Source organism: Cervus elaphus, chromosome 21 (genome assembly GCF_910594005.1).
Source record: "Cervus elaphus chromosome 21, mCerEla1.1, whole genome shotgun sequence".
Lineage (NCBI taxonomy): Eukaryota > Metazoa > Chordata > Mammalia > Artiodactyla > Cervidae > Cervus > Cervus elaphus.
The window spans coordinates 53,570,682-53,596,755 of NC_057835.1; the positions used below are offsets into that span (position 1 = coordinate 53,570,682).

Below are 26,074 nucleotides of genomic sequence, written 5' to 3' on the forward strand. Positions count from 1 at the left end.
ATGACCACTGCTATCCCTTCTAATCCAAGTGTCTATCCAGCGATCTCGTACATTAATTGATAGATTTATCATCATCTTTTATTTTCTCTTGAGGCTTGAATTGGCCTGGGCTTATCTTTATGGTTATCTCATTGTAGACAGAGATAAATTAAAGCAAGCATAGAAGTGGCCAACACTACCATCAAGGTAGTTGGATTGGCACTCTCCTTATCCCAGTTAATGGAACTCAGCCATATAAACATTTTTCGCCAGGACCACTGCCACATATATGCCTTAAGTTCCAGAACCTCTTCATTTGAGAACCTAACTTTTAGGTAGTTAATGTCCAACATTAACATTAATGTCCAACAGGTCCTTTATTCAAGACTTTCTTTCATTTGTCCGTTCCTTTGTTCCTTCCATACCTTCCCTTCCTTTTCCCTCTCCCCTCCCATCCCCTCCCCTTCATTTCTCTCCCTTCCACTCTCCTCCTCCTTCCTTCCTTTCCTTTCTTTTCTTAATTTCTTTTTGTCTTTCCTTTTCCTTTTCTTTCTTTTAGTGCTATTTCTTTTCTTCTTCCCTTCCTTCTTCCTTCCTTCTATACATTCATCCTTACTTCTCTTCCTTATTGCTTTCTTTGTTTCTTTCTTCAACAAAAATCCACTATTTGCATGTCATATTTTCTTCTAGTCCTTTGTTTATACAACATTGAACAAAACCTGGTTCGTTGAGTTTATATTTAAATGAGGAGAAAAAGACAAGGAAATAAGCAAATAACTACCTAATGGCAGAGAAAACAACTAGATAGAAAGAGCTTGGGTTTTGCTTGCAAAAAAGAAAGCCTGATATGCCTGGAGTTCAGTGGAAAAAAAAAAAAGGGAAGTGGAGATCAGTTGAGAAACTGGCAGGAATTAGACTATATAGGCTTTGAGGCTTAGGAAAAGAGATTTATTTTAATCTAAATGAGACAGGAAGCAATTGGTAGACTTTATATTATCTAATATAACTTTTTATAAGACATCATTTTAGCAGGAAGATCCCTGGGTGTGGGCATAGCAATTCACTCCAGTATTCTTACCTAGAGAATCCCTATGGATAGAGGAGCCTGGTGGGCTACAGTCCATGGGGTCACAAAGATTTGGACATAACTGAGTGACTAAGCATGCACACACATAAGAAATTTTAAGTAAGCAGGAGCAGGCAGACAAATTAGTATGGTGTACAGATGTGCAATTAAAAATTGATACAAATTTTGGAGTCTAAGTCTTAGACTATGGTTCTCAAACTTCAGTGTGAGCACAAATCACCTTGCAGTCTTACTTAAATGCAAATTGTGCCTTCATGGGATCTTGATGGGATCAGAGATTATGCATTTCTAACAAGATTGCAGATTCTGCTGATATACTGATTAGCAAAATTTTACATAAGGATTATAATTATGGAGAGAGATCAGTACATACCCAGCAGTACATGATAACTGGCCACTCTCCATGAAATCTTGTTCTCTACTGGAATATTTACAACGTTAGTAAACCGTCTCAGATAATACGGTAAAAGTTATTTTTATAAAAATGATTATACTGGTGGGAGATTAACTAGTGGAAGGGATATTTTAAGGCAGATGGATTTTCCAGATCAACCTTAATGACAATAATTAATTCTATGCACCCTTAGGAATGACTGAGCAGATTACATTACTTACGATTTTACTGGAAAAAAATTGATGAATAATTGATGAAAGCATTCCCAAGTCTAATTTTAACTCATTTATTGCTTTTTTTACCCCAAATCTATATCTTAAAATTATTTTTGAATGTATTATCAAATAACAGAAAAAAACAAGGTTTTACTTTTACTTAACATATTTCAAATCTTTGAAAGTATGATAGATGGAAGCAAAAGATAGTGAAAATCAGGATACAGAAATTGATTGCCAAATCAAAAATTTTATGATTAAATAAATATGCATCATCTTCTATTTTATATAAATGATGAAACTGCACTTGCCTGCTCGAATTCCCATGTCCTTCTTTATGAGATTAATTGATGTATTAATGTTCATGCATGTTTATCATAAATAATAACAAGATACAACATTTATGACATTTAAAAAATTGGTTATGTATGATTTTTAAGGTACTTTCATTTATTAAATTAGCTATTACTCTTTTATGTAAGAACTTTGACACTGTTAAAGTAAATATATATTTAACAGATAGGGAACTGATAACATTTAGGTGGGTGTACTATATATAAATGTTGACTGTTGCATTCTTTATCAATATCTTACCCTTTTTTGTTGTTTTTTGCATTGTTCTCTTGACTTTTTTCCTAGTCATATTATTTTGTTGAAAATTGTGTTAATGTTGATACTTGTAGCAATTAAAATCCATGTCCCAAAATGTACCAATTTATGCTTTAAAAACATAATTATTTATTGAATATCATCTTCATATTTTATTTCCATATTTCATCACATTTGTGAAATTATGAAAACTGTCATTCATAACAGTAAATGTATTTTTATATTTTGCTGAATAAGTTGTTTTTAGGGAGAAAGAAGAGAAAAAATAAAATGTTAGAAATTGCTTAGTAACAGATTTTACATTCTTAGAAGGTACTAGATAGAAATACTTCAAAATTACTGAGGACCTTTATGACAATATTAAGCACTGAAAATTTGTTTTTTTCACACATGAAGTATCTGCAAGTAATCATTTTAACAGTTTTATTCAATGCTACCCCTCAAGCCATGCTTTTGAGTTATTCCTATGCAGAGATTTTAAGTACTTCTGATAACCCCAATGTTTTCTTTTAAGTAAGTCTTAGGAAGCATATATCATTTTACATTAACTGCAACTGTCATCTTGTAACAAGGATCTTGCCTCATAAGTGGTATTTTTTTTTTTTTTAGATTGTCAACTACATTTGTATGCTCATCAGTAATTATTAATCAGAGATTTTGATACCTTATTGTTTAATTAACATATTATCTCATTTTTTTATAGAATGAGCAAACAAGGGAAATAATACTATTATGTAGAGCATAAAAGAAAGAGAGTCTTAACTTTAAAGAACAAAGATGGCATTGATTTTATGTATAACTGGCTTCTGGGGAACCAGTTATGGTTATGGTTATCAGAGCTAATTATTTTGCCTGTGAATGAGATGGTCACAATGAGTGTGGGGTTGTGGTTTTTAAATCTTTTTCCTTGTTAAAGTATTTTGAAGGGGATAGACATTCTATTTGTGCTCAAAGCTGGTGCCAAAGTAGACTCTGCCTTTTGGAGTATGAAAGTATGGTCCTGTGTTAGACACTTTTATCTTGTTCAGAGTTATTTTGGGGCATTTTCACCCACTTTTGCAGCAAGCTGCTTCCCTCCATATAATTTTCTACAGCATATGGCTACCCTGCTGTTCACAGAGTGAAATCACACAATTAAGCTTCACAATTTTAGGAAGAGAAGAACCTTTATATATGGCAGAACAGCATGGTGTTAGGTTTGGGGCACATTGCATAGTATATTTTTTTCCTCCTATCTAATCATTTGTATTCTAAACCATGGACTGTTGCTTTTTAGTGTTGATGCTTGATTTTTCTTTTTTTTGTCTTCAAATGGCATTTCTTCATAATACCAAATGGGATTAAAGTGTGAGCGATTTCTAGATTGATTTTGTCCAGAGAAATTAGAGAATTTTCATTTAGTTGGCTTACATTCAGGAAGTGAGGAGGGTAGAAAGCAGTTAACAGTGGCAGTCATCAACTCTCCTGAACTTTTCCATTTGAAAAGAATGAGCCAAAGTTGATTTTACTAAAAAAGCAGAACAAAACAAAACTGTATGGTAATTTGAGTTTCATCTAGCAGTTGGCTTTTGCTACACCTTTTTTATTCATCTGTTTATACTTTTAAAATAAGACATCAAAAGGCTTCACACCATGGGGTTATGCTTGGCACTATCAGTTAATAGTTAATATTATTCAGTATTAAATTCAGTTAATGAAACTGGCTCTGCTCCATACTAAAGTAAACCATCCTTAAAATCAGATATTGCTGACTACTTAAATTTTTCTAATATTAGCTTTGCATTAAAAAAAAATAATAATGTGGATAGAGTATACTAATCCGGTCCATTTGTGATTTCCCAGGATATATTTCAGTTGTTATTTCTGATTGGATATATGAAATGCTGTTATTCATAGTCAGGTGGTGGTGTTGATGCTAGGACTGAAGTTTTAAAGTCAAATGAATGAATGTATTCTACTAGTATATGTATTGGGCAATCTACTTAGCCTTTCTCCATTTTTACGTCTAGAAAGGAGGGAAATAATCCCATTTTGAATGGCTATTTTGTGGTTTAAATGAGACAGTGGACTGAGTACCTATGCTTTAGACACACAACCATTGACTGATACTGCCCACTTCTGGAGCCTTTACAAGAAGAAAATACACTTTAGTTACATTAAAAGTTTTATCAGATAAAGGTATGTGAACAAAGTAAGAAAACAATTAGCACAGAATTTTAAATTTCTTACATAGCTGATTTCCTTAGAAATAAAATATGTAGTCTAATGGCTTCCTTAGTGGCTCAGCGGTAGAGAATCTACCTGCAGTGTAGGAGATGCGGGTTTGATCTCTGAGTGGGGAAGATCCCCTGGAAGGAAATGGCAACCCACTCCAGTGTTCTTGCCTGGAGAATTCCATGGACAGAGAAGCCTGGCAGGCTACAGTCCTTGGGATCACAGAGCTGGACATGACTGAAGCAACAGAGTGAGCATGAGCAATGTTGATAGAGAATTATGGAAACTGCTGATATATATATAGCTGTATTTAGCTCTGTTCATATGGATCTCATGTATAAGTTATTACTAAAATAATGTGTAGTATCCAGTTCACCTCAGGTTTCTGTTAGTCCCACATTTATTTTTCTTGCCAGAAACGGCATAAGATGTGTGCTCTAAATTTCGAAACAAGTAAGGAAATAAGTAAGCAACCAGTGGTAGAATGATGAGCAATAACCATTCCTATTTCTACTTAGATATTATCTATTTAAGAGTCATTATAAACAAATTGAGATGATGTTTAATATAGTATCTGAAAAAAATCAAATCTCTAATGATTCCTTGTGTCAGTGGCATATCTATAGAGTCTGTAGGGAAACTATTGAATATGGGCTAATTCAAGGAAGGTTTATTTACAAAGGGATTACTTATAAATAAGCATATGTAAAGAACCACAAGGGATCGTGCAGCTAGGATAGTAGCAACTAGGCTGTCACTATTCCCTCCTCATTGGGATGAAAGAAGGGAGAGATGTTGGACAAATATCATATATATATATATACCTCAGTATGGCATAAAAAAGCCTAGTAACTTTCAGTTAAGGGCCCATCTCCAGTTAGCATAGTCAGAGAGACCTTTCAGAACAATCCTGATTCTACTTTCCTTCTTCCCTCCATCTTCCTGCTCTTCTCTGGAGGATCAGGGAGTCTGTTGATAGAGCCTGGAGCATCTCAAATTTAAATGTTCATAAGAATTACATAGTGGTCTTGTTAAAGGCCAGTTTTAGTTCATTAAGTCAGGAGGGCTTGATCACCTGTTTTTCTAACAAGTTCCTGGTTGATGTTGGTGCTGCTAGTGTAATGCCACAGTTTGTGTAGCAGGATGTAGCCTATTCAGGTCAACCTATGTAAAGAATGAGGAGAATAGATCTGGAAAAGCACGTGGCAAGGCATAAAATAGATGTGGAAAGGCATGGATGGACTGTGAGGAGAACACAGATAAGTTATGATGAGAGTGCTTTGTCGTCTTCAACAGCCATGATTATAGCAGCATAACCCAGTGTCAAATACACTGTCAGAGTCCACCTATGCTTGTCTAAAACAATCGGTAGAGATACCAAGCCTCTGTGAAGAAATTTAGATAGACTATAATAATCTTATATCAGAAGGAAGAGGGAATATTGTTGCTTATTAAAGTAATAACATCTTCTGGATATTTTATTTAAAATTACTCAGTGTACTTAAAAAATTTGTAGTGGAAGAATATATTCCACTGCCATCAAGCTAATGATATGCATTACACGTGGTCACTCTTATTCAAACAGTTGGCTTCTTTCTCAATTAGTCTCATATTAGAAGGCATTATACTATAGATAAATTATCTCTGACGTTATGTATAAAACAAATATGTGATATAAAATTACCTCATTCATTTTAAATTAAAAAACATTATAAACTCACAGGTATATTTTTGTTCTAGAGATCATTTGAGAAGTTTTGCCTAATCTTCATATTTTCTAAGGCTTTCATGTGAAAACCAGAGGCATTCTAAGCAGCCCAAAAAAAAGAAAATTTGAATTTTGTCATTCTTTATATTACACTTTATAATAAAATTATATTTTAGTAAAATTAATTAGTGAAAAGAGAAAAAATTATAAATAAAAGAAATGTAAAATAATTGCCATTCAAAAATCATGGGATATCAAAACAAAAAAGAGCATAAGCAAATGATTGAATTGAGTGGATCTTAATATTTAACTGTAGGACTAAAGATAATTTTTAAAAGTTCACTTAAAGCTGTTAGAGAATGAAGATTAAAACTTAATTAAGTTAAGGCTGAGACAATTGTAACAGTGTTAAAAGTATTTGTGAACCATACCAATGGTAACTCTTTCCATATGGTGACTTTTATTATGCAATTATAAGAATCCCTAAAGAGAATATAAAAATCCCACATTTTTCTTATAATCCTGACATTTTACTGCACACCATAACTGTAAGACCTGTTACGCCAAGCATTGTGTGTGCATCTGCTGGTGTCTACATAAGTGCAATGGATTTCTGAAGTTGTTCCATTTCTGGAAGAGAAGAAAGCCAACATACAAATTTTAGAATCTTTATCCAATAATTAGCATCCACTATTTTTTAAATAAAAAGTAGCAAAATTAATTCAATCTGGAAGACCTATGAGAATTAGCAAATTGATTTTATATAATATAATGTCTTCTTTCACACTTACACTTGGTTCAGTTTTGTAAATAAAAATTTTAGACTTATTTCTTAGTCTGAAATGGTTGAAAAATAAGATTTCAAAGACTTATGGTTTAAGCTGATTTTTTTACAACTTTGAGACCTTATAGCCTTAGAATCTTTTGTAAAAATGAAAATGGCATAAATTATGCTGAATACCTACACATATGTTTGTAAGAACTGTTATGATTATATATTAACATTTAAGAATGTTTCTATACATTTATACCAAATTTGCTAGTTTGGCCAAAGGATTTGGAGAGGTTTATAACTTGATATAAAAAAATAAAATTAAACTTGGAAATCCAGGGAAAATTTATGAATTTGTATAACATCCCTAAACAGTGAAAATGACATAACATAAAATAGTTGAAAAATTTTATGATAGGGCATCCCCAATTGAAATGTCTTCTGAAAATGACCAGATCTTAAAATTATAAGTAATTAAATAGCTAACATTTACTGAACTTTTCCATGTCCTGATTCTTGGTATTTATTGTAGAATTTAAGTATATAACACAATATATGATTGTAAATTTTTTTCAACTAAAAAGAGGGGATCATAAATGCTAGTTACAAGCTAGCAGGGTAGCGTAAATATTTTGGAATTAAAAAATATTAAAGTATCTAAATTATATTCCTTAACTCTAGTGATTTTTAAAAGGTAAAATGCATTAGATTTAAGTAGATATAAAATTTAATATACATCATTTCTTATAAAATTAATTGATCTAATTCTGTCATTTTAAATTGAAAATATTTAGATCTTGCATATCCCTAAAATATGAATGAATTTTCAGTGTTTTTGAACATGTTTCATTGCACCACTAATTTTCTTATCAAATGGAAGCCAGTATTATTTCTTTCCTTCTAACATAGTCTAAAATAAAATATTTTTCGGAAACACTCATGAACCACTTACTAATATGCTGCTGAATTTTCTATGATACATTTTTACTATATAGGCCAGAAACATGATTTACTTGCAACATACCTTTAGTCACTTTCTAAAATTACACTACAGAAATATTTATAAAGCTAATATTCTTTTTCTAAGAAATTCATATCCAATGGTAAATTTTACATGAAAGATAGTAAAGAGTATCAGAGTAGTACTACCTAATTTTTACTGGCATCAGTATAGTTTCTTGATCTTTGTTCTTCTAACGATAATATGGGATGGAATGATCAATTATCAGCCTTCATGTTACATATATTATGAAGAAGTGTTCTACCAGTGTAGAATGTAGGAAAAAAAAAAAAAAAACAGTGCTAAATTTTTTAGGCCTGTAACATGGAGCCACCATTTAACTTTCAAACCAATGAAACTTACTTTCTGAACATAGTGAACTACTTCTATAGTCTCTAAACGCATTTTAATCATTGAGGTAGAATTGATATTTCTGATTAGTCTTTCCTTCTTCCTATGCTCTAAATTCTATACCTAAATACTTATGGGTAAATTAATGAATTTCTTAGGAATATATAGAGAAGTTGAACAACTTGTTCCATGTCTTATGGAACTAGAACACAAGTTTCCCAACTTCTGGTCCAGTGAGAGAAATACTACAAATAACAGGCTGTGTTTTAACATGACTTAGATCTGTAATAAAATCCCTACCAAGTGATTGAATTTCCTCATTACACATTAAATGGATCTACTGTCAATGTTGAGATGAGCCATATTCTCAAAATGGAACACATATGCACGTGCACACACACATGAACACACATTAGTTAATTTTGATAACCAAACAAAAACTGGAAAAATTTTGTTAGTGTATTTTATTTATTGAACATAAAGATAAAGGCATAATGATACTTAATTCAAAATAAAAAGTAGGAATTATATATCTAATTTTAAAAGGAGAGAAAGTCATTGTCTATTTGAGAAGTTGAATCAAAAATAACCCCCCAATCAATAGGATTCAAACTCTCAAAAAAAATTATTTTCCTTTTTAGAAGGGCTGTCATACTCTCATTTAATCACAGATTTACAATGAACCTACTGCTGCTTGCAAGATAAATTATAGCCAAGATGCCTACTTCAAATTTGGAAGATTAAGATAAACAGAATTTTGCATTTGTTTTATTTTTATTGTTGTATTTAAATATAATTTAAGTAGAAAATGAAAGGATTTTTACATGTTCAGGTAACATTTACTAAATAGTGGCCAGTGTTTCTCTACAGGAATTCCATACAAATCTAAAACAGTATTTTCCAATGAAAAAATGTTCTGCTCACTAAAACTAAACATGTCTGCTTCTTCTTTTTCAAAGATAAATGTTCTCAAAAGTTACAAATTTTCACTGTATATACATAGCAGTGAAATAGAATAAAAAATATTGGTGTGTGACTTTGAGGTTATATAGTTAAGAGTGTATCAATTTTAAAATAAGAAATTTGAAGCCATGAAATGTTTTATGACTAAGTTTTAGAAGCTCAGTGATAGAAGGAACACTTGAAGATCATCTTTTCTAAACCTCCAATTGATGGTTGAATTCCTTTTAGTACATTTGTGTAATATGGTTAGTTTCCTAATGTTTAAAAGTAGCACCGGCACTTCGTTTTTACAAATGAAGATTCTCTAACATAAAAATAAGCTCATATGCCACCTGATTCACACACACAAAAGAAGGTGTTGATATTTGAAACAAAATCTAGTGCATTATCCATATGTGGACATATATGATTATTTTTATAATAAGACATTGTAGCTTTAATAATTTTAAATAAGTGACTTTAGGTGATGTGGAAGTTAGATGAGGTTTGTGTAACACCAACCAACATCAGTATTTTGGTAAGTTTTTAAAATCCATTTTATAATTAAAATTCATTGTGAAAATAACAGAAAAATAACTGATCTGGAAAATACTGCAATGATAATTCTCTACAGTGGTTTAAAACTGCATAAATGAGGATTATAAGAAGAAAACTTTTTTTCAGTGTCTTGGGCTTACAACTAAAAAGATGAATTTGATTATGAGCCTAATATATTCCTTTCTGACATTTTCCATATTATAAAATATTATGAAATAACATGAAAAGTTATGAAATATATAAATTTATAAAATTTTATAAATTTATTTTTATGAAGAAATATTTCATTATGTTAAATATGGTATGATCAAACCAAAAAAGTAATAAGTGAAAATGAACAAAATTGTTTAGCATGTGAAAAGTGAAAAGCAGAAGAAAATGAAGGGGTTGGATCTCTGCATATATGTCTACATGTCTTGCATTTAATGAAATATATTAAAAATGTATCAGAACATGCATAGTTTTTTTATTGAAAAGCTTTTCACATAAAAATATTTCATCTTGAACATTGATTTCTTTCCTTCCTAATTCATGACTAATCAAGGAAACTATCTGAACAAAATGCCTTCAGTTAAATAGAATTTACAATATTGCATATATACATTCAATCATGCACTTGTGCAACAAAAACCTCAAGTACAATAATGTTGCTTTTTTTGAGAAACTCACAGTACAGTGAAAGGGATCAACACAAACAACACATTGTCTTTTATGATTTTAAAAATGATATACAACATATTTTAATACTCTATGATAAAATAAATTTGACATGTTTATAGCTGAAATACACCTGTAGAAAAAGTTAGATTAATTTTATTAGATAAATGTGATGATTAGCAGCACTTATTCTTGATATCATGGCAGTATTTAATACATATACCTTGCGATATGTAATAAATATATCTTTTGTGGCATATATTTGAGAATCAACATCTCACTGATTTATGATTTAGAGCATATCTTACAGTTGGTACTTGCAGTATTTTTCCTTTCAGTTTATTAATATTCAAGAAAAGATATGTGATATGTTCTTTTTATTGAAATTAGAAAATTATCTAAATTATGGGCTTACTGTTTAAAATATTTTAAAATTTTGGTTAATTTAAATTTTATGTTATTTTTCTATTCACTCCTTTTTACTTCCTAAAATTGTTATTCTCCTGGCATTCCATCTTCTGCATCTGTTTTACAACTATTTTTCACTTTTTACTTTTCTTCAATAAAAATTGACAAATAGATGCTTTTAAAAAATAAGGCCCAAAAAAAAAAAATAAAAAAAAAAATAAAAAAAAAATAAGGCCAAAAAAAAAAAAAATAAGGCTAAGTCCCTTCAGAACCAGGAAGCTATTTAAAACTTCTTGATTTGAGATGGCATTTTCTTAGCTAAATATTGTCCCTGACTGCCAAATAAGTTTAAATATAAGAACATTACATAAACCTCATTTCTACATACATATACACACACATACACTCACACAGAGTAGTTTTCATAATTCACTATTTCTAGTAACTGAGCTCTTTGAGCCTCTGGACTTTTGTTTTTCAACTTTCTTATTTGAGTTTATAATCTTTTCATGTTTTCTTTATTCCTTAAGAATTTCAGATATGTGTTAAAAATACTGTAAAATTTTGCAACCCCTCTGTAATATTAATTTCATCATGTAGAGAAAAGTAGAGGTAGAATTTCTACTTATAATTCATGTTTAGATCAGGAGAATCTAGAATTATGCCTCAAAATACAAAATGCAAATTTTGTTAAAAATAATTCTCAGACAGCAGGAAAATTTACAAGTAGCAGAACTAAATTTAAAGCAACCAGCCAAATACAACAGTAGGACTAAACTTCAGCTTACCCTAGGGGGTTGGGATGTGTAAGAGGATTACAACAAAAAACATAACCTGAGAAAGATAGAGCCATTCTTTTACTGTAAATAAAGGGCCTCAGATAAAGAATCTCAAAATTGTAAAGCAGTCATCTAGTTATCTAGTCCTAACTACTTATTTTAAGAGAATAGACTGAGATAAAAAGGCAGATTCTTTTCCAAAATCAACAGCTACTGAGTGTTAAGAATCAGATCTCTTAAATCCTACTTCAAGGGTCGTTTTCATCTTTTTTTATTTTTTAATATTATATTTTGGTAGTTCATAACTATATATTTCAGTAAGCCATCAGACTCTGTCTCTACCTTTGTACTTTTAAAGTTAGTGACCAGAAAAAAAAAAAAATCACTACAAAATCTTCAAAATCAATAAAATACCCTTCATTTGAACTAACTGGGTAAAGTGGCAAGTAAGAATTAGTGTAATGATCACTTTAAACCTTCTAACAGCAATCAGTTTTACTGTTTTCAAATTCATGGAATGAACAAAGCCTAATTGCCAAAATGTTTCAGGCTATCATTTCTATCTGTAATCCCCATGAAAAGCGATATGTAAAGCAATTCAAATTATAACTGAGGAAGGTAAATATATCCCTTGCATTCTTGTTCCTCTGTTTTTTATTTTTTTAATTAAAAAAAAATTTTATTTTTATTAGTTGGAGGCTGATTGAGACAGATTGGGATGGGGAACACATGTAAATCCTGTGTTTTTTAAATAAAATAATTGTTATTTAAATGTATCATTTGATCAATTTCCATAACGCTTTTTTAATTAGTGGGATTTTAGTTAAAATTTTCTTTGACTTTATTTCACTTGGTGTCATTAAAACTTAAATAAAGTAGAAAGTAGTCTTCTGAACTAGTCTATAACTTTTATAGGAGTTGTAGTTAACAAAATAATTTACACTTAAAAGATAATATTTTCATCTAAAATACTTGAAAAAATGTTTTTAAAATGTTGCAAGTACCTTCATTGAGTTTATGTGTTTCTCTAGGCAAATCCAGTCATATCTGCTTTAGTAACAATGAAATATGCTAGCCTCTTATGATGTTGATTTAATATCATAATATCAAAAATAGTAGCAACACATTTTAGATGAAATCCAAAAAGTTGTGATACTTTCATAAATTTCACACAATATAGTCTGAACATCGATCATTGTTCAAAAGCAGAGTTATGAAATTTGGAAATGGTTATTGGAAGAAATAATAAAATAATTTTAAGTTTTTTCAATGATGTCATTTTCTTAAATGTGTCCTAATATTTAATTAAGCTAAATTGCCTTTAAAATACATTAGTTTATATATAAAAAAAGATTCATTAAATTCTTCCCACTTTTATATCAGTATTTTTATTTTTCTAGTTTAATTTTTCCATAAAGTTAGATGAATTCAAATGATTTATGATAGTTAATTTTTTTTTTTTGCTCTTCTATAAAAGTTCCATAGTGTTTAAAAGTACCTGTATATGTATGCAGGATTCTCCCTATAGAACCTTTAAAATTTTTATACTGCTTGGTATTTTCAATACTTAGTAATCAAATTGCTATTTTTTTCCTTTATTTTCTTCCGGGTACCCTATATCAGGCTTAAGAAAGCAGTTTCTTTAACATGCATAATACCATGCTAACAAAATTTGTTAACTTGAATTTCATTTTGAAATTGTGTATCCTGATACATGTTTTTGTTTGTTTCCTTAACTAGTGAAAAAGGCCATAGATTTTAAATCTAGAGGATTTAAATTGTTTCCAGGGAAAGACAACAGCAACAAGTTTTCTATCTGTGAGTGTACTCCTTTTTGTTTCTTTCTCTAGTGCAAGAGTGAAGTTTGTGGTTGTCTGTGTTGTTTGTGTGTTTTATAGAAACATTTGTGTATTTACCAAATTAACTGCATTAATATCTATATAACATGCATGGTTACTATATAATATTTTCTTATACTTAAATGCATATTGAGTTTTAGGTTAATGTGGTAAACTTTGGAGCTCAGATTGTTTCAAAATGTAAAAAACAAAAACTCTTTTGATCTAGCATGTTGATTACATTCTAGTTTTCTAATTCTAGTATGTGAGATTAAAAAATGAGTAAAAAACATTAAATTGATGATTTCTTGTAGGAATTTTTGTTTGAACATATCTACATTTCAACATAATTATTTTTGTAAGGGAAATTTTTTAATAGCAGTTTTTCATTTAAGGGAAAAATATATTTTAGTTTGAGTTAATTTATACAAATCCTTTAAGTCAAGGACTTTGTAAATGAATTAACTAATTGTTTTTTTTTTAGAAAAAATCTCATGAAATGAACTGAATTACATGTATTTATTTGTGCCCCAATACACAGTTTTGCTTACTATTCAGGGATTTATAGATCATCTGAAGTTCATCCATGACCCTCAGATTAAGAATCACTGAACGAAAATATTCATTGTTATATGAATATAAATGAACATACAATAAAACATTTAAGAGAGCTGTGCATTTTTCAATATTAATCAATAGCAGTTTGTAGATACATATAAATTTTGAAAGAAGTCATTTATGACACCATATCTGATGCCTTATTGATAATAAATAAGATTAATTCTTATAAATACATGTTATTCTTTTTCAGTGAATATATGTATTTTAGCATTATTTATTTTTATTCAATTCCACATGATGTGATAAAACGAGTTTGAAACTATTTCTTTAAAACAATCACTATATCAGAAAAAGGTTCTACCCCCATATTTGAGTTTTATTTAAAACAGTAAATGACACAATTGAGCAATTATAGCATTTATCAAAAGCAAACTTGGAGCTTGTTGGTATCAAATATTTTAAAGCGTTCTAATTTTAAAATAGGATTTTCACATTTTGTTAGATTTGCATATATGAAACCAAACATAGGAGATATAAGTAGGAAATCTTCAAATTGTGTTACCTGTTTGGAAAGCATTAGACAGTTCATTTCAAAGTATTTAGTCACATAATAATGGTTTATTGTTTATTTTATTTTGTTTATTTAGTTAGTTAATTGGAGGAAAATTGCCTTACAGTATTTACAATTTTGTGTTGGTTTCTGCCATACAACAGCAAAAATCTGTTATAATTATGCTGTTATATTTTTAGGATTAAAGGATATTTTCAAAACAGATATATTCATTTTTAAGAACAATAAATAATCTATAATATTTTCACTATAATTGATACATTTCAGAGAGAAAGAAATCTTTCTTATAGTAGAAAATATGAATAGAAAAATTTTGTTAGATGAAATTATTCTGACATATCAAGTTTTATCATGTCAACATGAAATAAATGTTTGCAAACTTAAATAATTCTGTTTACTACTTTTCCCCTAATATTTTGTGTGGCTAATGTATTTATTTTGGAAACTAAGGAGAATTATAAGTTATTGCTTTTTCCCTTTTCCTCATTTTAGCTAGACAAATGTTATTTTATATGCTTCATACTTCAAAATTTTCAATGTCCTGGGGAAATCAGGCTATTACTGAAGCATCAAAGATTTATCAAGGACTTAAGATGTATGTAGCTCTACATCACCAGCAATTATATTACAGTATATGTAAATGTATCATAATAACATGCTGTATACCTTAACATTAAATGAGGTTACATGTCAAATTTATTTAGTGGAAAAAAAAAAGATATATGTAGCTCTTTATACTTGGTACATTGCCCTAGTGGACATTCATATTATTTTCATTATCTTGTACAGTGGTTATGAGGGTGAATAAGAAAGGGGATTAAGACATGAGTGTGTCTAGGGAAACAAACAAACCCTAATTAAATATATATATATTTTTTCTTTTTTAACTAAAAAAAATTACTTTTAAATTGTCAGGAATACAATTATTGAGACAAAAATAAGAAAATTACTCATAAAGCAAAAGATGTTATTTGCTTCATAATTTTAAAATAAATTTTGCATCCATCCATTACAGCTTATGTAGGAGGTAAAATATACTCTTGAGTTTTCTTATTTTTCTTTTTGAATATAAATAATCCCATTTTCAACAGGACAAAATTATTTATGTCAATTCTTTGATAGTCACAAAGTAATAAACCAATATCATTTTAAATTTTATTTTTCTACAAATTTTTCCTCAAATGTTTAGTAACTATTAATAGTTTAAAATATATATTATCTATGATTGATCACAGAGAAGTTTATAATGCTTTAACTTTTATCATTATTATATCCTTGTTATCAAGTAAGCATTTGGGTCTTCATCTCTTTGAATCATTTATTTAAAACAGGGCCAAATTTTCAAGGAAGACAACTTTTATCTGACATTAAATGTTCACATGAAAAAAAAAAACAATAAAGCTTATATTGTTTGAAAAAAACAATTCTATCATAAGAATTTCCCCAAGTGAGCATAATTATAGAGGACATGAACTACACGCATTTTCAAAGTGTGTCTTCCCACAACAGCACCTTTAAATTTTAACTAAGAAATAAATTAATAAGAGATTCAGGAAACTGCAGCAATGTTCATGGGAAGCATTTCATTGTTTAAATGGCTAATTCAAATTATTTTTCCAACTTTGGTACCTGAAGTCTATATAGCCTATCTATATCTTATCATTTATCAAATATAATAGATTTTCAAATAAAGGAAAAATATTTTAATTTATAAAATAAAATATTTTTTTATATTTTTAAAATGTTGAATTGATTGAACTTAGTCTAGCCAACTTTTCTTCTCTAGCCAACTTTTCTTCTAAGTGTTGTACCTTTTTAAGGTGAAATTATAAAAAAACCATGAGCTTTCCAGAATGAATTTTTTTAATTACGTCATATTCTACAAGTCCATACTTTTCATACATTCTTTTTATACCTTCCTTTCACAATCTGTTTGAACTACTTCCCAATGGCAACACCATGCTAGACTAAGAACATAAAAGAGTGAATAAAAGGACAATCTCAGCTGGCAAGAATCCAACATTTCCTTGGGAAGTTAAATAAGAGGTAACTCTTTGCAGAATATAAAGTTATTATTAAATGACATTCTGACAACATCCATAATGTTGGAATTAAGAAAAAGATCCAAAGCATTCTGTTTTATAAGGTAGAATAAAAAATTTAAATCTAATATAAAAATCTGTATGCTGCCACCAGCTGGATGAGGTAATGTAGATATGACTTTTAGTCAGATGACTTTCAGAATCTACTTATTTTTTACTTTAGGTTATATACTATATAAAATTAGAAGGTTCAGAAAACTTGCTTATAATAATAGTATTTTATTCTGATATTGACTAATTTTATAGTTTTTTCAAGCTAAAACATACTATAATATAGTGCATAAAGATTCCTATAGTGTATTTTATAAATACATATATAATAAACATACTTCAATGTTTCATGAAATGACAATTCATCCAGTTTTTTAAATTCTGTAAATTCTGCTCTCCTCTCTCTTTTTTTCCCGCTTATATGTGGGGAAAGGGATTCATATTGTATTAGTAGTAGCAGTAGTAATGATAATAATAACAGTATTATTATCATTAAGATCAGAGCAAAAGGAATATTCCCATAGTCACGCTCTTTTCAAGAGACAAGGCCCTGTCCATGTAGTTAATTTTTAAAGAACGTGTATGTTCTTTTTACAAGTTATTATTCAAAGTGATAGAAGTAAAAGTGATACATATTTGTCCAGTTGTTTGAGTGGCATTATGTAATGAAAACAGGTGATTGAATGGATACTAACTTCACTTGAATGTCTTGGCATCACTAGCTATAGAAAATTATCTAGTATCTAAATATCAGAATGGCTTCTCAGGTGGTGCTAGTGGTAAAGAACTCACCTGTTAATGCAGGAGAGGTAATAAAGAGAGAGGTAGTATAAGAGAGAGGTAATATAAGAAATATGATATAAGAAATAAACCAGCATTTTTATGTTACTTGATTATTAAAAGGGGTTTCCCAGGTAGTGCTAGTGTAAAGGATCCACCTGTCAAGGCATGAGACATAAGAGACGTGGGTTCCATCCCTGGGTCAGGAGATCCCCTGGAGGAGGGCACGGCAACCCACTTCAGTATTCTTTTCTGTAGAATCCCATGGACAGAGGAGCCTGGCGGGAAGCGACTTAGCATGCATGCAAATATAAGAAGAAATAGATGATATACTTTTTTGTTTTTTTTTTAGTTTTAAATACTTTAACTAAAAAAACCTCAAATACATATATCATGCAGAAGCTCTCCTATTTTCTTCACATTTTAAATTGGGAACTTTTTCACCTATTGTAGATATCCAGAAACAGTAGTTTGAAAGATACTTTTCAAATAGATGAAAGTAATTTGACAATTAAATCTTAAGAACTGGGATTAATTAAGTGAACATGGTGAAAATTATAAATATGCTTTGCATTCTTCACTATCTGAGCCACTATGGAAGAAAAATAAAATATTTGGAAAAGTGTTTTGAATTTTAATTATTGATGCCATTTTGCTCTTCTGAACTTTCTGTATAGGATGGAGTACTCAAGAGTTAAGAGTAGAACTTCTTGAATCAGTCTGCCAAGGTTGAAACCTAAACCATGGCAGAAAGTAGAAGTAGTACTTTAGAAATATGTTTTAACCTCTCTATGTCTCAGTTTCCTCACCTGTCGGAAATGTATAATAATAGTAGCTACCCTTCAGATTCTTGCAAAAATTAAATGAGTTGATAGATGTAAAAGGTGTAGATTAGTTACTGACATATAGTAAGTACTATGTGAGTGTTAGCTGCTGTTAAAATTTATATTAAACTAGGCAATAATGATGATAAAATGGAAAATAAGATGTTTCTTTTTTATTTTCAAATATATTCATAGATCATTTCTATATTTACATATAATTTTTGTTGTAAATTTAATATACTAATATAAGAAGCCTATATCATGCCACTACTTTTTCTTATCTCTATTACATGCTAAAAAATCACATTTTAATAACATATACTATGATATTTTCAAAAGTCAGAGATAGGAAAGACAGTACTTTCCATAGAAAAAATATTCTACTCATTGTAAACAGTGTATAACACATTGTTTTTAATTAAACTACTAGGAAATATTCACAGAGAAATCATGAACCCCCATCTGAGTACTGTAGGATTATTAAAGTAATTATAGTTTTTTCTTTATCTTTATCAAGTGTATATTTGTAAATAAAACAAAAGCATATGAAACTATTAAAGAGCATGATAAGATAACTTAAAAATTAAATATAGAATTGTTCATGTTATATAAAAAGGATGGATTAGAAAATCTGGAAAGAAATGAGAGATTGTATTTTGCAAAAGGTGGGACTTGAGCTGAGTCCTGAACATTATATATAGAATTTTGATAGCTAAAGAGGAAGATAAGGAAAGCATGAAGACTTGGAGAAGGCACAACGCAAAGAAGGAGCATGACTAACCATTAAAATTGCAGAAGAATGAAGAATTTGTTGGTCTTGGGTTACGGATGTATCTTAATTTCAGAAGAATGAAGAATCTGTTGGACTTGGGTTATGGATGTATCTTGGTGGCTAGTGGGAAATATAATAGATATGCTTAGAAATCTAGAATTGTAGGATATTTGGACAGTAATGAAAGCTGTGTTTGAGAAAGTGTAATTCTCTTCTAGTACTCAAGATGAATTGGAAGAGAATGATAATAGAAAAAAAAAATCAAGGATTACATTAGATTTGAGCATGCACATTAAATGATTAGGAGATTTTTGGTAGGGACCTAGTAGGTCATTGAAGGATCAGGAAGGAGCTTGGCGAAAAAAAAAAAAAATGATACAACCTTAGGTTGGAAGTCCTTAGCAAAGAGAGAATTTTTCAAGTCATGAAGAAAATTCAGCATATTGAGAATCATGGATCAGTGCCTTTAAATTTGCCCTCTGTATATGATATAAGCTAAAGTAAGAGAGTGGCCAAAGAAAACGTAATAGCAAAAACCAGAGAGGTAAAAATAAATTAGCAAGTCAGCAGACCCAGAAAAGGGAGAAAAAAAAAATCACATGTATTGTATGAATTGGTGAATTTATAATTAAGCTGGGAGCAATAAGAATATATTTGAGGGTATTTGAGAAAGTGATTTTTGTAGAATAAAAGTGCAAACACAAGATTTCATATCTAGTTGAGAATATGACAGCTTTATCAGAGTTATGACTTTTGGCCCATCATCTGATATTTATCTTGCTATCTGATAAATCAATTTGAATAAGTTGACAATCCAAGCTAAATGATGCAGGGATCCAGTGTTTTTAAACATTGACTCTTCATTAGATCCCCTGGAAGATTGTTTAAAAAAACAAGGAAGAAAACAACAACAAAACAAACTGGTTCACAGTATCTACCCAGAGTAATTGCATTAGAATATCTAGACAGAAAAGTAAGCATCTGTTCTTTGCAAAAAGAAAAAAAAAAATCTATAGGTGATTCCATTGACAGTGTAGGACAAGAACCATGGCAAAGTTTAGATTTTTTTCATCTCCAGAGTCTCTACTCAGGTCCTTTCTTTTCTTTAAAAAGCAGATAAATTGATGAAGAGCAGAATAGTTATTCTCCAATTTGTTTTAAGATTGAATTCGTGAAACAGTGTCACTCAGATATTTCAGACTTCATCTGGTTTAATAATCTTTCCATAAAAAAAGATTTCCTAGGGAATTATTTATTTACTGTCATCACATTCACTGAAAACATGAACACATAATTTATCAATAGGGTGTTCTGAAGAAACTGCTGAAAGTGTACAGTGACTAACTAAAACATAGCCATGGGACTTGTTAAAGGGTAAAGCCCTTAATTTGATTTTCAGCGTTATAGCATAATTCAATGACATGCTTGATAATTTGCACCACAGTTTTATTTTCACATTGGTAGAATAAATTCCTTGTTATATACCAGTTAAAAAGTGCCATTATCCTTAAACTTTTTCCATAAAGTCTTATTTTTATGTTGAAGTATCTGATGACACTGCTGTAACTGGTAGTGACTTCTCTGCTGCCAATAATTAATGGAAGCTCTGGCAATGATACCTAGGGAGTGCATTACCATAGATTTCACAATTTGATAGTCATTAAAAATAAAGTGTTAACAATTAATGTGTTAATATTCAAACTGGTATGTGAATGAATAGAAACATGAAAGTTATGTTTTATATATTCAGAAATTAAAGTGTTTTTGCTCTCATTATTGGTTTATAGTCATATTTAACTTTCTATGTATAAATTATAGTGATTAGAATAATAAAATACAAGAATATATTTTATGTACAATTTGAAATGAATATCACTCTTGATTTCCTAATCATACATGTTTTGCTTCTTTTTTTTCTTGTTTTCCTATTGTTTCAGTAAATGAGGGAGGTATTAAGACAGCTTCCAATTTATGCCCAGATCCAGGAGAACCAGAAAATGGGAAGAGAGTTGGATCAGATTTTAGGTACGATTTTAAATTGTCTATTTCATTATTAACTTTGTTAAAGATTATTTTCACTTAAATTTCAAATATAATAATATGAAGATGAAGACATGGTGACTTAAAAGTGTGGCAGCTAGATTTCACTGATGTGTTGTGATTAATAATATTTTATTATTTTAAAATGACTAATTAAATAACATCAAATTTACTAGGGAACTTTTTGGAGTTTAAATGATTAATTTATTGTCATGTGCTATGTGGGAGAACTGGGTTGGATCCCTGGGTTGGGAAGATTCCCTGGAGGAGGGCATGGCAACCCACTCCAGTGTTCTTGCCTGGAGAGTCATCATGGACAGAGGAGCCTGGCGGGCTGCACTCCATGGGGTCATAAGCAGTTGGACATGACTGAGCAACGAAGCACAGCACAGGACAGTAAGTGGAAAATCATGAGAGTCAATTTGAAATACATGAGTTGGAATTCATATTCTAATGTTTATTAATTGTCTGATCTTGGGTAAGTTTTTCAATCCTGTCTGCCAGAATTTCCTCTTCTGTAACATGTAAATCAAATGTATTACATAGAATGCTGTTTCAAATGAGATACTGCGTGTGAAACCTTCCTGCAAATGCTCTATAAACATTTTATTTAGAAGAAAATTTAACTTGAATAAGTTTTATCTCCATCTTAAATTTAGTATTTATTTTAAAAATTGAAATTAAGTTTACTTACAGCATAGAAAATATAAGACTAGGCTTCCCAGGTGGTGGTGCTGGTGGTAAAGAATCTGCCCGCCAATGCAGAAAAAATAAAGATGTGTGTTCCATCCCTGGTTCGGAAAGATCTCCTGGAGGAGGGCACAGTAAGCCACGCCAGTATTCTTCCGTGGAGAGTCCCATGGACAGAAGAGACTGGTGGGCTACAGGTCATGGGGTTGCAGAGGGTCAGACACGACTGAAGCGATTTAGCACACACAGCACTCATGGTTGAATGTGTCAAAGGAATAGTGCACTCAATATTATGGTAACTATTAATTTACACCATGACACAATATTGTTTAAAAATATTTAATTTTCAGTAGTCCTCTGAATGTAACATTTTACAAATAAAAGATACAAAATCCTATAAAATGCTAAGTGATAATTTAGTTCACACATACTATTTTCACAAAATATTCATGATATATTAAATTTTAAAATGATAATGGTTATAGTTTCACATACCATACATTTACATTCTTTACTTCTTTATGCTGTTTGTATAAAGGACAAATGATATGCTGAAGAAATTCCCCGCGACTAAAAAGGTAGTTCTTATGATAAAAACCTATGAATATTTTGTCTCCATGGATCATTTGACTTAGAGTTATATTTCGATATTCTTGGAGGGGGAAAACAATATTAGTTCAATATGAGTAGAATTGTAATTTTCTAAAAAATTTGCAGAACTTTCTTTAACTAGCCTGATAATTAATATGGATAATATTGTTTGAAAAATCACATTAAAAAGAAATTCAAAAGACCTGGAATCTGGTCAGAGTTAGAGCTTAATAAACTAAGTGAGTATATTAAAAATCAACTAAATCTCAACCTCAGTAGTTAAAAGTGATATTTTATAGACTGCAACGTGTCATCAATTTACCTTGTATTTGTACATGTATTCTTTATTTAATAAGAACCCTATAATAATAAAACCTATAATAAAAAACCTGTTTGTTATTTTATTCCCACTTTGGCTCAGATGGTAAAATATCTGCCTGCAATGCAGGAGACCCAGGTTCAATCCCTGGGTCGGAAAGATCCCTTGAAAAAGGGAATGGCTACCCACTCCAGTATTCTTGCCTGGAGAATTCCATGGAAAGAAGAGCCTAGAGTGTTATAGTCCATGGGGTCAAAAAGAGTCAGACACAACTGAGCAACTAACACTTTTATTTTCACTTACAAATAATAAAACTAAAAGTCTGCTTATCCAGCTAATAATTTTATGGAACTGGAATTTGAACTCATTACTTCCTGATTGTATATCCTGACCCTTTAATCACTGTGTTATATTATGCTTTGAAACCAAACAAACTTCATTCAGATCCCGTTCTTACAATCAACCATCAATATATTGTCTTCTCTGAGGATGTTTTCCTCAGATCTAAAAACAATAATACCTGTTTCATAGGATTGAGGGGACGATTGCATGAGATAATGTAAATATGGTAAAACTTAAGATTAATAAGCATTCAATTCTAGCTGCTATTATAGTATGAAAAGATAAATTGAAATAATTATTATTGATGTTAGTATCTATTTGGTCTCACTTTTTACAAAAATATGGGGTTTATTAGAAATAGGCTTATTACTATTAGTAATAGTAATATAGTGTGTTAAATTACCTTTTAGTAAATTTCAAATCATCAGATTATCTTACAGTCATGTTTTAGGCACCCTGATAGATGTTAAGAATCAAGGAGCTTACAATCAGGCTAAGATATACTCTTATAATTAAATAATATTTAAAAATGCTATGGAGGCAGAACAGTTATGGTACTTTTGGCAACTAGATGAGGTTCACAGAGGCAAATGTTGAGCTACGTGATAAAGTGTGATTAGAATCTGTTATGTAGAGAAATGAAGTCCAGAGACCATTTATATATTTATACATTCATTATTTACTTGTTTTGCTTGCCTGTTATGTGCCTGGCTTTGAACTAGGAACAAATAACACACATAACACAGACACAGTACATGCCCCACATAGTACTTCAAATTTAATGGTGAAAAAAGACTATAATTAAATGAATCTCATTTTTTTCAAAAAAAGAAAAGTACTGTGAAGTCAAAACTTGAGGATAAAATTGTCAGGATAGGAACCTACCTGATGTAAGAAGGTCCCATTTTCATTGATACCAGAAGAATTTTATGCCTCTATTCTTCAGAAAAGGAAGAGCCTCACACTGATAAAGAGCTTGATGAGCTATTTCAGGAAGATGAAGAAGATCAGAGAGTCTAAATTATAGAATGTAAATTGGAGAAAAACACAGAATGCAATAGAAAAGTGGTAGAATGAAGTTAAGGAGATGTGGGGGGCTTCCCTGGTAGCTCAGACGGTAAAGTGTCTGCCTGCAATGTGGGAGATCTGGGTTCAATCCCTGGGTTGGGAAGATCCCCTGGAGAAGGAAATGGCAGCCCATTCCAGTACTCTTGCCTGGAAAATTCCATGGATGGAGGAGCCTGGTAGGCTACAGTCCATGAAATTGCAAAGAGTTGGACACGACTGAGCAACTTCACTGGTTCACTGGAGAAACCAGTCTCTTCTGCAGAGAAAGCAAATTGACAGCCATTCTACCTAATCTCGTGTGAAGATATGTTTCATATTAAACACACAGTGTTTTTTGAAATAATGAGAGTCAACATTTGAAAATCAGGAGATTTTACACACACACACACACACACACACACACTGATACAATCACTCACACATTTTTGTATTCCGTTTATAGATTTGGCAGCTAAAATCAATGTGCCTTTGCTGCAACATCTACTGGAAACTATTAATATGTGTTCCCCTTAGGCAGAACAAGCTCTCTGGTTCACAATGGTCACACCTAGGCTTCTTCACTCATTCAGCTTTCTTCTTCTTGTCGTTCTGTCGCTAAGTTGTGTCTGATTTGTTGCAACCTTATGGATTGTAGCATATCAGACTCCTGGTTACGTTACCTATCTATTAGGGAAGGCTATAAAGAGTTGTGAGAGAAGGAACAGATTCAATTTGTGATTTCAGTACATTATGCTTTATACTTTAGATAAATAGATTGAAGGAAACAGAGGTTTTTGTTAGAAGGGCCCTGAAGTAGTCTAGATTTAAGATGGAAGAGACTTGGACCGTGGTGATGGCAGTGAACTAGAATCTGTGACCTAGTCCAAAAATCTATGCTGTTTCATGGTGTGATGAAATTTAAGAAGCTATTTTATCATTCTCATGAGTGGCAAGAGAAATAAGTGTAAATTAAGCAAGAGAAAGAAGTCCTTAAAAGGGGGTCGAGAATGTTGAACAAAATTGAAAAATTGAAAATGATGAGGACAGAAGACTCTTAAGTTCGACAACATGAAGGTTGTTGAGAAGAGTGATTTCATTGGAGTGACAGAGGTTCAGACAAATTGAAATAATCTAAAGAGTAAATAGACAGTTCAGACAGGTAATAGCTTTGGAACATCAAATTCTGTAAAGCAGAAGAATAATGGGTCAGTTCTGTAGTCATTAGGAAGTCAAAAGAAATTTCCTTTTTAGAGACACAAGAAACCAGAGCATATTTATTGGTTGATATAAATAATCCTGTAGAGAGGAAAATACTGATGATAGGAAAAAGATAAGTAAAAGAACATAACTCTTTTGGAGAAAATAAACACAGTTCCAAGGATGGGTCAAGGTTTTGTGATGGGAAAATGAGAGAGCTCCTGTTTAGTAATTTTACTTTGGTAATGATGCATCAAGCAAGACCCTATATATATATCACACACACACACACACACACACACACACACACACACACACACACACACACACACACACACACACACACACATTCCCATCTCACAGGAGATGGGAATGTATAGCAGAGGAACTTTGAGAGAAAAACTGGAAATAGTAATCACCAATAGTGGGAGATCAAGTTTTATATAGAAACATTTCCTTGCTAAGTAATTTTGAGTGTCCTATTGAGATTGATAATAACGAATATGCCTTGTTATATGATTTCTATTTAGAATTCCTAAGTTTCCCAGGTATAAGCATGAAAAGGATGGTGCAAAGGCATGATAAAGATCAGTACATTCAGGAAATTGCTAGTGATTCTTCTAGGCATAACTAATAAAAACATGGATCTGGAAAAAAGAAAATATCAAGCAGAGATATGAGTTGGGGGCTCTTTACAAGAGGAGTGGATTAGATTGTCTTTCAACTTCATCTACAA

General features: G+C 30.8%; 1 protein-coding gene across 1 annotated transcript in view; it reads left to right on the forward strand.

Annotated features, from left to right (window-relative positions):
• The window catches only part of CSMD3 (CUB and Sushi multiple domains 3), a 1,322,573-nt gene that overhangs the window by 547,823 nt on the left and 748,676 nt on the right, over nt 1–26,074 (forward strand). Inside the window, exons 8-9 of the mRNA XM_043879976.1 lie at nt 13,414–13,491; nt 21,050–21,137. Coding sequence (XP_043735911.1) covers nt 13,414–13,491; nt 21,050–21,137 — 166 coding nt within the window. The remainder of the gene's footprint in view (nt 1–13,413; nt 13,492–21,049; nt 21,138–26,074) is intronic.